At 49.7% G+C, this 16,922-nt stretch overlaps 1 protein-coding gene across 2 annotated transcripts in view; it reads left to right on the top strand.

The window, feature by feature from the left end:
• Positions 1-1,573: 1,573 nt before the first annotated feature.
• The window catches only part of lamc1 (laminin, gamma 1), a 32,868-nt gene continuing 17,519 nt past the window's right edge, over positions 1,574-16,922 (top strand). The window contains exons 1-2 of one of the 2 annotated variants that reach the window (XM_026313682.1): positions 1,574-1,955; positions 16,286-16,590. In XM_026313682.1, coding sequence (XP_026169467.1) covers positions 1,574-1,955; positions 16,286-16,590 — 687 coding nt within the window. Of the gene's footprint in view, positions 1,956-7,836; positions 8,057-16,285; positions 16,591-16,922 lie in introns of those variants that run through there. The other variant, XM_026313683.2, reaches the window with a different exon arrangement.

Here is a 16,922-nt window from a genome sequence, read left to right as displayed (position 1 = left end):
CCCTAAAAGTGTCACAGACACTAAATGTTTGCATCAACAACAGTTTCCCTTTTTACCGGAAGGATCTGATCTGTTTGACAGCAGTTTGTTGGTGCTGCAGCAGGGGGTGCCACAGGTCAGACCTCAGACTACAGGACTCTGGGCCTGCCAGACACCCTCACCTGGGCGACCCCCGTGGATCCGCCCTCTTTGACCCACAAATTTAAACCACTGCAGCAGGAGCATCAGTGACCTGAAACACTGACGGGGTTTGGTGGATTTGCATTTTCACCTTTGTTTACTGATGTGAGGTCACATGACGCCGCTGAAGATCTAATCAGAGCTGGACTGTGTGTTAATGGACCACACTGCACTCACCGTCTGTCCCTGACCAGGTCTGAGGTCAAAGGTCCAGAGGAAAGAAGCCTCAGAAAATCTGGGCCCAGCAGGGACAGTGACCCCAGACTCTTCCTGTACTGGGCTGGAGGAATCACCTGCCAGTTACCCAGAATGCCAAAGTGAAAACATGTTTTATGTTTGGACTGAATTTGATTCGTTCAGAGACAAAACCTGAGGTTTCCTGGTCTTCAGTCTTTTCCTGTGGCTCCAGACTGTTTTTAAGGGCCCACGGTTCAGTCTGCAGGTCAGGACAGAAACCAGGACCAGGGCTCGTATTCACAATCCTCTCAGAGAGCTCCTGTCTCAGCCTAAAAAGTCCCAGCTGGGAGTCCTGGAGTAAGGAAAGTACAAAAACCTTTATCTGAGTGAGGAGGTACAGTTGGTCCAAGACTACCTGTAAAGGTCTTAAGGTGGAATAGAATAAATGTGAGTAAAAACCCGTGAAAGTCCAACCTGTAGCCTTTAATTCACCCAGGATCCTTCAGTGTTTTTTTCTTCTTTCTGCTAAAGAAACTTCAGCCTCTTAAAAGTCCAGCTCTCTGCTCTTAACGGTCTTTGCCTTAGGATCCGTTTTTAGGACTAACTTCAGGCTCAGGAGGCTTTGTGGGCCCTGGACTCCATCAGCACTTGGAAACACGGTAATAATCAGACTTTGGTTTAGCTTTTATTTAATGAATTATTGATTAAGTCACATCTGATTTTTGTTTATTTGAGTTTCCAGGTTGAAAGAAAAAGTAATTAAGTCATTTAGGTCCAACTGTGGACTCTCTTCATGTTTTCTACGTTAACTGATTGGTTTATATGTTAATTAGGAGGATTAGGAGGATTCTGTGGAGTTTGGAGTCGGGTGGACTCGGAAGTCCATGTAACCTCTGCGCCGGGGACCTGCGCAGTAGCGGACTGGGTGTAGTCGAGTCGCGTCTTTTCCTGCTGGATTTGCTGCATGGCGGCGGACACAAAGAGTTGAGGCCCGAGCGCAGACCGTGTCAGAGCAGGACAGCCGGGACTCGAACTGTGGACGCGGCCTGGAGCGAGCACTCGGCGCCGCTGCGGAAACGTCCCGCGGGTTCTGACTTGGTGCGTTTAGTTTTGTGCTCGGAAAGAGTCGCAGCAAACTTTGGACGAGTTCAGGGAGACTTCGTGTCGGAGCCGCGCAGAGATTTTCTGGCCGAGAAGGACGCGGAGGAGGGAGAAAATGCCGAGTGTGATCCGGGCTCTGGTCGTCTGGACCTGGGTTGCGCTGTGCGTCCGCGCCGCTATGGACGAGTGCTCGGACGACCAGGGCAGACCGCAGCGCTGCATGCCCGAGTTCGTGAACGCGGCTTTCAACGTGACGGTGGTGGCGACCAACACCTGCGGGTCCCCGCCCGAGGAGTACTGCGTGCAGACCGGCGCCACCGGGGTCACCAAGTCGTGCCACATCTGCGACGCCCGGGAACCCCTGAACCCCCGGAACCACCACAGCGCCGTGTACCTGACCGACTACAACAACCAGCAAGACACCACCTGGTGGCAGAGCCAGACCATGCTGGCGGGCATCCAGTACCCGAACTCCATCAACCTCACCCTGCACCTCGGTAAGAGCCCGTGTCTGCGCGGAGTCCGCTTCTAAAAACCTACATTTTCCTGTTGCCTTCCTCACTGATAAAAAGACCCAAACGGAACCAAACCAACACACACATTTCCTAGACCGCAGGGACCCAGTCTCTTATTCGGCACAGGCCTGATACACTTAAACCATAGTTTCTGTAGAATAATCCAACTTTGTAGAGCAGCTAAACACACGTCAGGGAACATGTTGAAAAAGGCTCGTACAAAGTTGTGAAACGAGAAGTTAGAAAGAAAGAAACTTTCATTGGTGAAGTTTTTGTCTGATTCACAAAATCTAAAGTTACAGTTGAAAGAAGTTTGTGTCTTATCATGTCCCCGCTCTCACCGGAGAGGAAAACCTTAAATTGGTGAAGTTTCCTAAGGAGTTTGGTGTGAGCCTCGATGTGTAGGCGGTGGGTTCTGTAAGCCGGACCCAAACAGCGGATCTTTGTTCGGACTGATGGTCTGAGCACAAAGTCGCTGCTGGCGGGAGGAAACTCCGGGACGGGAAGATTTTTCCTGGTGCCCCGGAGCCCAGAACCAGGGTCGGGGTTCCCAGGGTGGGGGTGGAGTGTGTGTGGCCGAAGGCCTGGTTCTGGCTGTGGTGCTGGGGACCTGGGGACCTGGTTCTGGCTGTGGTAATGTGGTGCTGGAAACAGCAGCTTTCTCTTCTGCAGTTTTTAAGGTTCTGCTGGTCCCTGTCTGAATGTTCTGATTCTGAATGTTCTGATTCTGAATGTTCTGCAGGAAAATGTCCCTGAGAAAATTTAGAGACAAACAACATTAAAAAATAAATTAATGCAAATGAAAAATGTTTGTGGCTGTGAAACAAACACAGGCAGGAAGATGAAACCCGGTTTTGAAACTGTTGGAACAGTTTGGTCGGTCGGACCAAAGCTTTGAATCTCTGGCTGAGCTGTTGACACAGAAACGAGGGAAGTGGGTCTTGAGTGTTTTTCGTTGGTGCCGTCGGCTCGGTCCAGATGGACTGAGACAAAATGAGACGCTTGAAGAGAAAAGTTCTGGGAAACTGTAACTTCCTGGTGTTTCAGGGTCGAGACTCCTGATGGAGGGAAAGACTGGACGTGGTTGTTTTTAGACTTTGGCTGGTGAGTCCCTGTGACCCGAGTGCTCAAGGTAAAAATACCAAAAAACTCAGCTCAGTCTGTTTGTGCCCAGTGAAGTGCAGATGTTTGACCTTGGACCCTGGCCCGGTTTTTCAGACTCCACCTCGGTGGAACCGGCCGCTCTCGTCTTAGTTTTCCCGGAGCTCTGACTCGACCTTTTTAAAAATACCTGTCTATTTCTGCAGCCTGCCAGCAGCTCTGCTGTTTTTAACAGGCTCCACATTCCTGAGTGGCTCAGTCACGCTGCAGTCTCTGTAGCCTCAGGTGCTGGTCTCTGATCAGGGCCGAGCGGCCTCACGCCCCGTTTTCAAATGGAAATGCGTTTAATTAGACGCCGTGTCCCGGGGCCGTGCCGCTTTGTTCCGACTCAGGGCTCGGCCTTTGTTGTGCGGCAGGTGACGCCGTGCGCTCACACCTGTGATCAGCAGGAATGTGTGAAGTCACAGCGCCGGGCGCTCCGATTTTCCTGAAGTCCAAATCAGTTATGACTGACAGGAAATTAAACCTGCAGCTTTATTTTGAAAGGTCCAGCTGCTGTTTCCTCTGGTGTCACAGGCCGTTGGTTTGTCGTCGGGTCAAACTGCACAATCACCTGTGCCCCCTGGAGGTGTGTTCTGTAGCCGGACTCTGCTTCAGGCCCGAACCTCCTCCTGCCCTGAGGGACACTCACCTTAGTTCTCACTGTCACTTCATACAGAGGCCCGGACCAGGGGCCCAGGGAGGCAGGCAGATGTTTAACATAAGCAGCTGCTCAGTAGCAGATACAGCTGTGGAAGAACCAACCCAATGTAAAGTCTGGAGTCAGTCCAGAGCTTTGACACCGAGCTGAGGCCGACACACAGAAACACCTCTGAGCCGTCTGTGGTCTCGGCAGCGTGGTGGCCGCTGGTTCCTGAGACCGTGTGGCCTCCATCAAAGTCCTAATCCTAGGAAAGACCAAGAGTTTGAGGCGCTCAGGTGTGGAAGTGGCTCTTTGATGTGCTGCAGGAAGCAGACCTGTCCCGACTGGTCCCAGCTCAGGCTGCACAGAGGAGGCCCAGCGTGACATGAAAGGGCCACAGAAAGAAAAGGTGCCTCTTCACTTTTAATGTCAAGTCATGTGCAGGACGTTTCTCTCTCCTTAGCAACACAAACAGAAGAAAGTGGAACAACAAAATAGGAACCAGAGTAGAAAAATAACAAGTAATATTAGAATATAAGTCATGTACAGACTAAGAGACCAGACTGCACTGGTCTGGTCCTGCTGCTTCTGTTTATTCCACTGATGCTGTTTGGACACGGGCCCACTGAGGCTCTGGGCTCTGGGCTCTGGGCTCTGGGCCCCTGGGGGTGGGGTTGTTACCTGAGCGGCTCTTTGAAGCCTGAACATGGAGCAAAAACTGCTTGAAAGAGAGAAAATCCTCTCTGAGCTTCCACAGATGTCGACATGACGAGCTGAGTCCGGACTCTGGATCTGGCTCTGGAATGAGGCACGACAGGAATTTGAAAGGAAATTTCAGGGTTTTCTGTTGGAGCCTTCATCAGCTGCAGAGGTTTGCACTGGTCCAGCTGTGCAGCTCAACTCAAGCCAGTTTCCCACGCTGGGACCAACAATGACTCCACACACACACACACACACACACACACACACACACATACTGACCCACACACACACACACATACTGACCCACACACACACTCACACTCAGCCTGGTGTAATCTGCTGCAGCAGCTGCTGTGTGTGTGTGCAGAGGACCAACACTGACTTTAGTGTAATGGCAGGCTGGGATGAGCAGCAGTTTTCCCACAGTGCACTGCTGTGATGGTTTGATTTTAGATGCAGAAGAAGAAGAGACACCTGAAGTTAAATCAGATCCTGTTGTATTTGCTGTGGGACCAGAGCAGAAGTTGATCGTTGGTCTGATCTTCTGATCTTTGGACACGGGGTCCTCAGTCCGCCGGGGTTGTTGAAACTCCTGCTGTCGTTGATTCAGGTGCCACGTCACCTTTTTCTTCCTGTGTGTTTGTCGCAGTGTGTCGGGATCTTAGTCATGCTGGTCCTGGTCAGGTGCGCACACACCTGCAGGGCTCCATCTGAGCCACGCTCTGCTGCCGCAAGTAGAGATGGTCCGGGAACAACTGCATCACTGTGACACTGAAGGAAACAGCAGGATTCTGAATGAGGTTCTGCTGGTTTCTCAGTGGGTTTATGGAACTTTATTGTGGAGGGACACCAGAGCTAATGAGATCCTTAGGAAGTGGAAGTCAGCCTGGATCACGTCAAACATGTGTTTCCTGTCTGCGTTAGGACTCTGACAGGGAGCAGACTTGTCCTCTGATGTGCAGCCAGTTCAAAGAGAGACTGTTTGGCTTTAGATGGTCTTGATGATCAGTTCATCCATCAGAGCCTGTTCGTGTTTAAACAGCGAGCAGCTTTTTCCGTCTTTGTTTTCATGGACAAATGAAGCAGGTTTTAAAGGACAGAGCTAAAGAGGCGTTCAGGGCCCCTCAGAGATCTCTGTAGCGTTGCACCTCACAGGCATGTGACTCCAGCCGGCGCCTCAGGTGTGAAGGTGACACGTCTGCTCAGGTTTGTACTTGTCAGATAAGAGGGGAGGTCTGAGCAGAGCAGGAGCCCAAAGAGGTTTCACCTGGAACAATAGTCCATAAAAGAAAAAGTCCAGGTGGCTGTGAGGTCAGGAAGCTTCAGGTGCAGCTGAGTGTTCAGCCGTCGCCTGTGTGACCTTGTTGATGAAGTTACCTGTAAATCACCTGGTCTGCAGCTGACGTGACGACGAATAAAGCCCGAGGTGACGTCTCACTCTGTCTGAAAGCCAAACACCAAGAATAAACCTGCAGCCTCAGGCCATTTGTGCCCAGAGGAGACAGAAATAAAGTGAAGAGAGTAAAAACATGTTGGGTCCAAGTGACATTAGAGACGTTTTTAGAGACGAGTCACTTTTATTCGGAAGTTGAGGTCGAACTGTGAGTGAGAAAGTGAAGTTGTGAGATGAGAAGACGTCTGAGCTGTGGACATTTCTGGAGACCTCAGGTTTCCAGGTCAGGGTGCAGCTGCTGCCCCCCCCCCCCCCCCCCCACACACACACACACACTAACACAAACACACACTCCCTCCCCCTACAAACAGCGTCCCTTCTTCTCTGTTGAGTCCCCCCATGTTTGTTCACTCGTCACACTCCACATTCCTGCGGCTGGGTGCTAATTAAAAGCCCGGTGCTGCGTTCAGGGTCACTGCTGTCGTTGGAGCTCCGTCTTGTCCTCTGCGTCCTTTATTCGTCAGCAGGAAGCAGTCGGTCCTGGTTCTGTGGTTAGTGTCACATCTTCACGATTTACATCATCGAGTTTAATGAAAGACCAGAAGACTCTGCTCTGTCTGCGTCTGGTTTCTCTTTTAGTTTTTTTTTGCTTTGTGCTGAAACTGTTTCCAGCTGTTTCCTCAGCTGCAGAACGAATAAGTCAAACAGGTTTTTTTTCCTTCACCGTGTGAAAAAGTGTTTGTGAGCTGAGCGTTCGGTCATGTGCGAGCTCGTCCGCTTCCTTTGTGTTGACAGTTTCCACACGTCGTGTCGCGTTCTTTATGTTCCCTCTGAAACAGAATCGGGCCTTCAACAGGCTGTTATTAAACGCTGCTTGTTCCTGCTGACATCTGGATCAGACCTGTACAACCAGGCCTGTGTTTACATCTGCTCTGCAGGACACTTCACGCTTTTGATGTTTTTAAGTAGCTCAGGACAAAACATTTCTGTAGCAGCTTCTTGTTTTTGCCGCAGTAAAAACTGAACTCATTAAAGGACCAGTCCGCTGATTTTCCAGCTGCACGTTTCTGTGTGGAGACGCAGTTTAAAGTGGGTGGTGCATTTGAGGACCCTCCAGCATTTTGAGAGTGTTGAGAGGTTTGAGTGTCAGCTGAATTTCCCACATTCACAGTTTTCCAAAGACATTCCTGTTTTCTAGACCTGTTGATTGTTGGAAATCATCGTCCTCCAACGGTCTGTTCAGATGTTTTGTCAGTAAATGCACCATCAAACAGACCTCGCACAGGAGCACGGTCAGTGGAACTGAGCATGTTGGAAACTGCTAATTGCTGCCTTCAAAGACACTTTGACACCCAGGCACCAAGTTTGTAAAGGAGGGAAGTCTTTCATTTCTCCTCAGCCTTTGTCATGAGTGCGGTTCAGTTTACAGCCAGCTGTGTGTACTGTCAGTAAATGCATCACTAAGCTCTTTGTTTTTTGATGGTGCATTTAATGGCACCCTGTGAGCCGAGAATTGACAGATGACGTTAAAGCTGTGAGGTCTCTTCTCCGGGGGTCCTTGAAGGCAGCGATTGATGGTTATTGATACGGTCACTGCCTCCACCGGTGAAGTAACTTTAAACACGATTAAATCACGATTAACTGAATATTTTACCTCCGTTACAGTTGATGCCTGATTTCTTTTTATTTGCTCGTTGTTTTGTTCTGTTCGTCTTCACTGAAGTTCAAATGTGTCTCAGGCGGCAGAGGATCCCTGCTCTGTCAGTGTGGGAATGTGGGACGTTCAGCTGACACTCAAACCCCTCTCAAAACTCTCAAAATGTTGGAGGGTCCTTGAATGCACCGGCCACTTGAAACAGCACAGGCGTGCAGAGTCAGGTGACTCCACAAGACTGAAATAACCCACATAGTGAGACTACATCAGAGGTTCTTAACGCCGGTTTGATTAGTTAATATTTTCTAACATGGTGGCGGGGCCTCGTGGAGCCTGGCTCGTCCCTGCGTCAGGTTAAAAATGAGGGAGATGTGTGGGCTCATGTCGGCTCAGCCTAAACACGTGGAGATAAAATCTGCTCACTGAAGTCGGCGTGGGGGTAAAGAAGAGATGTCGGCCTGTTATCGGCTTCCAGAGTCTGGGTGCACGTCGGCTCCTTTAAAGGACCAGAGGACTGACACATGGAGCTATGGTCAGACCTGGACCGTCAGGTTAGGGTCCCCCAGGTCTTTGGCTGAACTCATTAAAGGACCAGTCTGCTGGTTTTCCAGCTGCACGTTTCTATGTGGAGGTGCAGTTTAAAGTGGGTGGTACATTCAAGGATCCTCCAACATTTTGAGGGTGTTGAAAGGGATTTGAGTGTCAGCTAAACTTCCCACATTCCCACAGTCACAGACCCGGGATCCCCAGATTCTTTTCATTGCCGATTGATCTGCTCGTCCACCCAAACATTCTCTGTTCAGGTGTGTTCAGGTGTGTCATCATCCATCCACAACCCAGTCAGGTCCATTTGACTGTGACATATCACAGCAAACAGCTGCAGGTCCTCTGTCTGAGAATATTCAACATCTGGACGGCCTGTCCATCAGTTCAGTGGCCACGTGTCTTGTCACGGAGCTGCAGGTCGTCACATCTGAGGATCTGTGTCCAAACCGGAACAGGTTCTGTGGAGTTCTGTGTTTGCTGGGTTACAGACATGAGTCAGGGACGTTGTTCGTTACGTGCTGAGTCATTAGTGAACTGGGAGAAGTGCTGACTCAAAGCTTTCTGTAGCCTAGTCTTGAAACATGTGTAGTCTGTATGGGCTCTGGTCCACGGCCTCAGTCATAACGTAGAGCTTCTGACTGGCTGAGACCTTTGACCCCTGATCCCATCGTGAACTAACGTGAAGTCTTTCCTCTCCTGTGGGAAGAACGGCACTGTGGGAATTCAGCTGGACGGGGACGGCCGAGGAAACAGAAGCAGCGTGGGGGGTTTAGGGGGTTTCTGCTCAGACTCTGTGGTTTTTTTTTGCCAAGGAAGTGATTCAGCGCCTCAGGGAGAGTGGGGGGGGGTTCTATTATTATAACCAGCACAGAGCTTGTGAACAGAGATGCATTACAGGCACAAGCTGAGGCATGCAGGGTAATTTTAGCCCTGCTCCCTGGAGGAGGAAGAGACGGAGCGAAAGGTTTTCAAAGCGCAGTGCGGGGAAACGGATAATTATGGCGAGTGCAGCAGACGTGAGGACTGATCAGGCCTTTGTTCATCTTTTCCACCTGAGCGGGATAATTGCACAGTAGATGGAGAAGGCGAACGCTCTTTAACTCTGCGATTAAAATGACTCGCAGCTTTTTCTTCCTGACTGAACACGGAGTTAAAGTCCGACAGTGGATCACATGTTGAAACCACGTTTGACGCCTGGCCACACCCATTTGTGACATCACTGATGGGGGTGTGGCCAGGCGTCAAACGTGAGTTAGTTTACATTTAGGATAAACGCGATGATGATGTACAACTCAGTTTTGTTGTTACACCTGAGAACTTATCAGGATTATAACACGTTTTATTTCACAGCTCAATGTTCAGCTTCATTCTTGGTTTATAAGAACCAAGAACCTTTGCTTCATAACTTTAATTTGACCCTTGGAGCCTTGTGACCTCATTTACATCTTATGTTCCTTTACGTTCTTTTATGTTCCTAATTTTCCATCTCACTGTGCAACTTAAACAGACAAATGATGCTAAATGTGTCCGAACATCTTCTAGTTCTTCTAGGAACCAAATGTTCTTCATTTGACGTGTCCGTGCTCAGGTGGTTTCAGTGATGGTCCTCTGTAGACCTGAAACCCAAACCTGGCAGCAGTACTTCAGAAAGTCGAGGTCGATTAGTGTTTAGTCGTCAGACATGCGGGGCCAGAGTTTCTAAGGTGGTGCAGATAAAACTGAAGTGAATCTAGAATCAGCTCCCAGTCCCACAGAGGCAGGACCTTCCTTTTGTTTCAGATGCTGGGAGCAGATAGTAGCCGGGCCTCCTCAGTCGCTCCAGACTTTCATTCATTGTTCAGGCTGTTTATGTCTCAGAGGCTGAGACATCTAACGCTCCACTGATGTGGCCTTTTGTTAAAGAGCTGATTTCCAGATGTTTTCTGTTCTTCGCTGTCCTTTCTTGGAGAACACAATGTTCCAGAACGCTACCGTTTAATCCAAAGACAACACACGTTTTGGCTCTTATTTCCTGAGATTTCAGCACTTTGAAGGACAGTTTATTGCTGCCCCCCCCCCCATGGCAGCAATAAACTAAAGCTGCCTGGATCATGGGCCAGTGAGGAGCTGGAGACACTGGTCTGAGACATGTACCAAACATCCCTCTGAGGAAACTGAGGTTGTGGATTAGTCACAGCTCAGTGTAAAGTACGTTTGGTCAGTTTCTGTACGTTCAGGTTGAGTGAGGTGGTTCCAGTGAATGTTCTGTGGGTCGGTGTGACCACTGGACCAGTTTAATCTCTGTAGGCTGCGCCTGGCTCTTTGGCACCTTGTACCTGTTGGTGGCTCTGGATGTGACGTGTCTCCACAAACCTGTGGAGGTGTTTTCGTGTCTGAGGCTGGATCTGCTCCACAGCTGTTTCCGCTGAGCTGTTGTCACTTCAAATGTAAAAACCCTCACTTTGTCAGACTGTCCCAGCAGCTGTGGGCTTTGTTGGGGGGGGGCACTCTGCATCCTGCTGGGGCTCTTTGTCTCTGATAACGAGGCCCCTGTTCGTTCCTGACGTCCTGCTGAGGTGACACCTCTGGGTGGAGCAGCTGCTTCTCTGGTGGTCTCTGCTGGGAGGGGGGTCCGGGTCCACTGAGAATCTGGACCGGGGTTATTTTGGTTTTAAGGTGGACTCCTGCAGGGGGTAAAGTCTGTGCTCAGGAGCTGAAGTTTGAAGCGTCCAGACCGGTGGATGTGGGAAAAGAGGCCGACAGAGAAGAACTGGTGTTAAATAACAGCTTGGAGTCATGTTTCCTGGTTTTCTTCCTTCGTTTGTCTTCACAGGTTTCTCACATTTTCTAAACCAGTGATGGGGGGAAATGCAGCTGAGATGTTAATGTTAATAAATGATCAAACCTGAGGTGGCGTGAATTAACTACGTGTCTCGGACGGTTTGAGACTTTTATGTTTTAACAGACGTTTTTACTGATTTCAGACAAATGGGACATGAAGTCTCTGCTTATTTGGAATAAAAGGAATAAATGAATGACAGAGCAGCTGTCGGACATGAAAACTATCACTGCCTCCCTCCCCCGTCTGCCTCCTGCCTGTCCTCCCCCACACACACTTAATTGGAACCACCCCCACCCAGCACACACACACACACACACAGTGTTGAACCGAGAGCTGACTGAGTCCACATCACAACTGCACTGACTCAGACCAAACCAGATGTTCTCAGATCTGATCTGGTCCACCTGAACATGCGGTCCTAGATCTGATTCCTCTCCGATGTGTGAGTGTGCGTCAGAACGGTCAGATCAGAATCCATCAGCATGGAGGAGGGGGGGAGAGACCAGGACGCTTCAGTTCAGTCTGTGCATGGTGGCAGTTTAGGAGCTCGGGGTGTTCACACCGAGTGAAACAGCAGGTCACGGCTTGTGTTGTTGTGTGTCTGCTGACAGACCTGAAGCAGCTCTTATCCATCCAGACCTGCAGCCGACTCCGGCCTGCCTCTTTAATCCCCTCTCGTCCAGTCAGAGGGCTCGGACGAGAGGCCACCGTGTTTATCAAACAGAAGAAGAGATGGGGGTGATATGAGCGGCACTCTGCAGGCTGTTTGTTCCAGCTCAGAGTTCACCCTGAGACTCAACAGTCTTACTGATCCAGGTCCTGCTGGTAAGAGTCTGAGCTGATATGCAAACGCACCTTATGGCTCAGTGCATTCCCGCCATAGGAGCAGGTTACTCATTAACTGGTGTAGCAGCTTCCAGGCTCAAGTTCATCCACAGCAACAGGAGAGGGAGATTAAAATTCCTCTGTGGATTTGTAAGAACAGGACTCCATCTCTGCACCTGAAATGACTGAAAACAATAAGGTCAAAGGTTGTTGGGAGGGTGCAGGTTTTACTGTTTCACTGTGTGAAGTTTCGGAGACTCTCAAAGAGCCTCTTGACCCTTTAGTCCGTCTAATGGGGAACAAAAGAACCTTCAAGAATCTGGCAACTCGGTTTCTCCTCATTCAGGGGAAGAAACAGATTTTCATGTTTCCTGTGTTCTGGTGTTTCCACCATGAAAATGTTGAACAGCAGCGTAGAGTTCTTTAACCTGAGGCTGTCTGTGTCTCAGTGATCCGGCTTGTGCAGCAGCACTCGCACGTGCTCAGGGCTGCGTGCTCGCTGTGACCTTTGACCTTTCCTGTACTGTTACTGAGCGACTGTGGAGGCTCAGCCCACATGTTCACGAGTCAAAGCGACCATTGTTCGGTCCTCCTCAGAAAAATGCGATGAGGTCATGGGAGGAGATTTAATTGGACCGTGCTCCGAGCCGAGGCGTTCCCATCCTCCTCCCCCCACCCACAACAACTGTACCCCCCTGCCCCCTTCCCTCCTCCCAGCCCTCGGGCCGACCCCGAGGATCCACAGGAATGCACTGGAGAAAAAAAACATCCGCACTAACTGAGTCAGAGCAGCTTCTGCAGTGACAGAACTCAACTTGAGTTCTCAGTGAACTGAGCTTTGGAGCAGTTCTCTGTTTCCATGTGCTCAGCCTGCATCTTTAATCCAGGTCTGCAGATGTGTGTCCAGCAGGACTCGTTACTTCCTGTCAGGAGCCGTTTGTCTTCACTGAGCTGACTGTGGCGTCCTCCCCCGTCAGAATCCGGAGGCCCCCCCACAAAGACAAACAACAACAAATGGTCTTTCTCAGACTGTACGTTTCTGACACATGGTTCCAACAGAGGAACCTGGACCTGTGAGAGACCTGTGTCCCTGTTATCTGAAGAATAAACACGTTATGTGTTTGCAGAAACAGGCCTGCAGTGTCATCTCCCAGGAGTCTTGTTGGAATGTTTTTTTTTTGGTTACTGGATTTTATCTCTGTCATGTTCTCAGGAAATCTCAACTGTTTTCTTTCTTTCTAACAATGAGGAAGTTGAATTGTAGAAAAAAAACTTTCAAATGGTTTAAAGAGTATTTTTAACTTTTTCTGTGTATCTCAGTGAAACATGATGAAAATCCTCATCTGAAGAAAGTTTCCTTCTTTCCAAAACATAGTGTTGATGTTACTTTATACGTGGCACGGTGGAACCACCTTTTTGGGTTCTCTGTCATAACAGATGAGACTCATTCGAACTTTGTTTTGAAGATAATCAAATGTTTTCTCTGAAACTTCTTTTGTTTCTTGTTGAACTTTAGATTTAAAAAGTTTTTCCTTATTTCACCAGCTGACGTTCATCTTTTTACCCTGCGGTGCGTTCAGAGGTCAGAGGTCACACCCCCCCCCCCCCAGCCACTCCTGCTCAGTCACTCGTCACGTCTTCCATATGTGGGCAGGAAAAAACTCCCAGCAGCCCCCTCTCTCTCTCTGACATGAACAGCCTGTGGTGCTTCTCTGTGGTTTCTTTCTTCCTTCGTCCGGCGTCGCTCTGCCCGGCGGAAACACATTCCAGCCGGTTCATTCCTGCGTCACCGTGTCCCCCTAACTCCCACTCAGTCTTAAGAAGAAAAGCTCCCTCCCCTGAAGGATGTGCCCCCATTCATGCTCAGACCGGACTCCCCCCTGTGGAGAGCCCCCAGGGTCAGCGTCTCTTAAAGCAGCACCAGTTAATTGGTGATGTTGGCGTTTGTTTCCCTGCCTGGGTTTTGGTTCAGGACGGAGGCTTCAGGCCTCGACGCCGCAGGAAAGAGAGGGACTGTTCAGTGCTTGGGTCTGTGGCTTTAAAGGACGAGTCCACGGTTTTTAAACCAGGCCTCAGTAAAGAATCATTTGCTGTTTCTGGTCCAACAATAGTGAAACAGCTGGTTCAAAAACAGGAACAAAATGTCCTCTGTAGTTTTCAGCTGACAGAACTACAGCTAACAGAAAGGCCCATTTGGTTGTCGGGCAGAGTCTGTTCAACACTGTAAACCCTAAAACCTCATGTGAACAGGATCGTCAGTGAACGTGTTAAATAATTTCATCATAATTTTGTCTGTATTTGGATTTGTACTGTATTTTCTCAGAAGCAAATGAAGTAAACTGTGTGTACATGTAGTAAAACTGCATGAGAATGGACACATGAGAACAGGTGTCAACAACAACATTAACAACAGAAGAAGAAGAATGGCTGTGCCTGTTACACTGAGGGATGATGCACCTTTTCCTCCTTTAGGTCCCAGCAGCTTTTGATAGTTCTGATCTGGGTCTGAAAAACGTGGTTTTATATTAATTAATTAATTTTTTTCCTGCCTGACAAAATGATTCTTCTTAAGGTTTTATTTCCTCCATGTTTCCATTTCAGTGTGGATCCTTTCAGCTGCTGAGCCGCTCTGGTCCAGTCACAGCTGTGACCCTTAACAAACCCACTACTCTGATTTGGAGGTAGAAAAAGAACCGGTCACTTTTACGTCACAGTGTTGGGGCCGGACTGTGAACGACACTGAATCTGTTGAACTGACGGGTCCAGACTCCAGTCAGACGTAGTGAGTATGAAAAGCAGGGAGGTGCAAAAAGCTGCTTATCATCGCAGGCATCTGTGTCGGGCTCTGCCTGATAGTGAGGAGACACAGGGTGTTTGTTGTTTCCTCTGTCCCAGCAGCCACCTGGCCTCACATCCGAGTCCTCTTTGTCTCCTCGCTGTCCGTCCTCCGCCTGTTGTTTGCTGCGCCAACAGAAGCTTTTGTCCTGTTGTCTCAGAAGGTTCCTGCCTCCACACACTTTGATCTGACGCTCACGTCACAGATGTTCAGTCAAACTGGAAGAAAACTGGCGTGTATTCAGAAAGGCCACGAGCTGCAGACCCATCATCACACCCTGTATGTATCAAAGCTGGTGGGTCTGTGGTTCGTCACACAGCCGTGAAGGTCGAGGATGAAGATGCAGAGTTGATGCTCAGGGAGACAGAAAGTGATGCAGAAGTAATTTGGCTGGAACCTGAGTGGAGACTTTCTCAGGTCCTCGTTGCTGTTTGTGTGACGTGTCCACTAAGACCCCACTTTGACTGTGCTGCCCAGTTGATTCCAGTCCTCTCAGTCATTGTTTGGACTGTGAACACACCAGGCTCCACCCTGCAGAGAAAACCCTTTAGCTGCTCATTAACTTTGACCCAGAGGTTCATGGCGTCCACGGAGGTGCAGTGGGTGGAGGAAGTCGTGGTGTTTGCAGTTGCCTCATCGTTTCCTGTAATAAACTGCAGCCTTTTGTCAGCGCCCTATCAGCTGCTTCACCTTTATTTGCTGTCGACACAATGGGGCCCCCCGGGGCCCCTGTCAGCGCACTGTTTACAAAGCGGATTCTTTGGCTGAGCAAACAGCCGTGCCCCCACCCCCCCGCCGCCCGGCTCAAACACGGTGGCGTTCCTTCACGTGCTGACTGACGACTCCTGGAGCGTAGAGGCGTCTGAGCCTCGACTTGCTCAGACTCGCCAAGAATGTCGAGAGCAGCAGGCGTAGCGGCCCCGGGTGGCGGGACTTAAAGGACCCCTGCTTCCCGCTCTGTCCGGGTCCCCGTGTTTGTGTGTGGAGCTCAGATTCATCATCTGCCATCGAATAAATAAACTGTCAGAAACAGCCGACGCTCTCAGGCTGCAGCATCTGCAGGGTTTACGAGTGAAGTGTCTCGTCCGTAGAATCAGTTCGGACTGTTTAGACTGTTCAGAGCTGCAGACGTGGAGAAACTGCTCTCAGCCTGTTTGTACAAACAACAAGCTTCTAAACATTTTTTTACACTAACATTTTATTTTTCTTATATTGATCATAAATGTAGGTCGATCCCTAAATATCTGTGCCTGAAATCAGGACACGTCCAGACTCTTCTGTATTTTGTGTTGGTCCTTGTGTGGAGAGACTTAGACGGTGTTCAGGGTCGTCCACTGTGGGGAGGGTTTTTCAAAGCTGTGGACGGTTCTGGGTTTTGTTGGTGGAAGGACACAAGAGTTTTGGTTTAATGTGATGTGGCTTCTGTCTTTGTACAAACAGTTTCCAGCTGTTTATGTCCAGTCCGTCACTCAGAAGGTAAATAATATTTCCTGACACTGGGACAGAGACCAGTGAGTTTACGAGCTCAGTGTGTGTGAAAAGACGTTTTTGGCAATGATGAGAAGCTGCATAAATAATGTCAGAGCTTTAGAGTTCTGTGGGAAAAAAAAAAAGAACGTCACAGGGGAACTTTATGGACTTTATGGACACAGAGAACTTTGTGTTCTGCATGTTAAAAGAACCGGTGCAGTCAAACAGTGTCAGAGTCTAACGGAGCATTAACGGTCACTTCTCACTTCCTTCTCTCTGCAGGAAAGGCCTTTGACATCACCTACGTGCGGCTCAAGTTCCATACCAGCCGTCCCGAAAGCTTCACAATCTACAAGCGGACCAGAGAGGGGGGCCCCTGGGTGCCGTACCAGTACTACAGCGGCTCCTGTGAGAAGACGTACCAGAAGCCCAGCCGAGGCTTCATCCGCACTGGAGAGGATGAGCAGCAGGCGCTCTGCACCGACGACTTCAGCGACATCTCGCCGCTCACCGGGGGTAACGTGGCCTTCTCCACACTGGAGGGACGACCCAGCGCCTACAACTTCGACCACAGCCCCGTCCTGCAGGTAAGAGCAGGGTTCTGTTAATCCTCGTAGGACTGAACTCGTGCAGTGGTACCTGCAGAACAGCAGCAGCAGTAAGAGGAACGTTTAAACAAATGAGGACTTTGAGCAGCAGAAACGTGTGTGTTCTGGTTCTCTTCTTGTACCCCCTCAGATTGGACCTGGGGGGTGAGGGGTGGGGGGGACTATTCAGTCACATCCAGGCTCAGTGTAACAGAGACCTGGGATGGATCCTTAGGGTACACACCAGGTGAAGACAGTCCTGTTTGTGGATCAGGATTTGAAGCAGTTTAAAGCAGATCAGTGGATTCTGCAGACCTCTGTGGTCCAGATCT

This window comes from Mastacembelus armatus, chromosome 17, assembly GCF_900324485.2.
Source record: "Mastacembelus armatus chromosome 17, fMasArm1.2, whole genome shotgun sequence".
Taxonomy (NCBI): Eukaryota; Metazoa; Chordata; class Actinopteri; order Synbranchiformes; family Mastacembelidae; genus Mastacembelus; species Mastacembelus armatus.
Note: the sequence above shows the minus strand (reverse complement) of the source record. Positions and strands in the feature narration are given on the sequence as shown.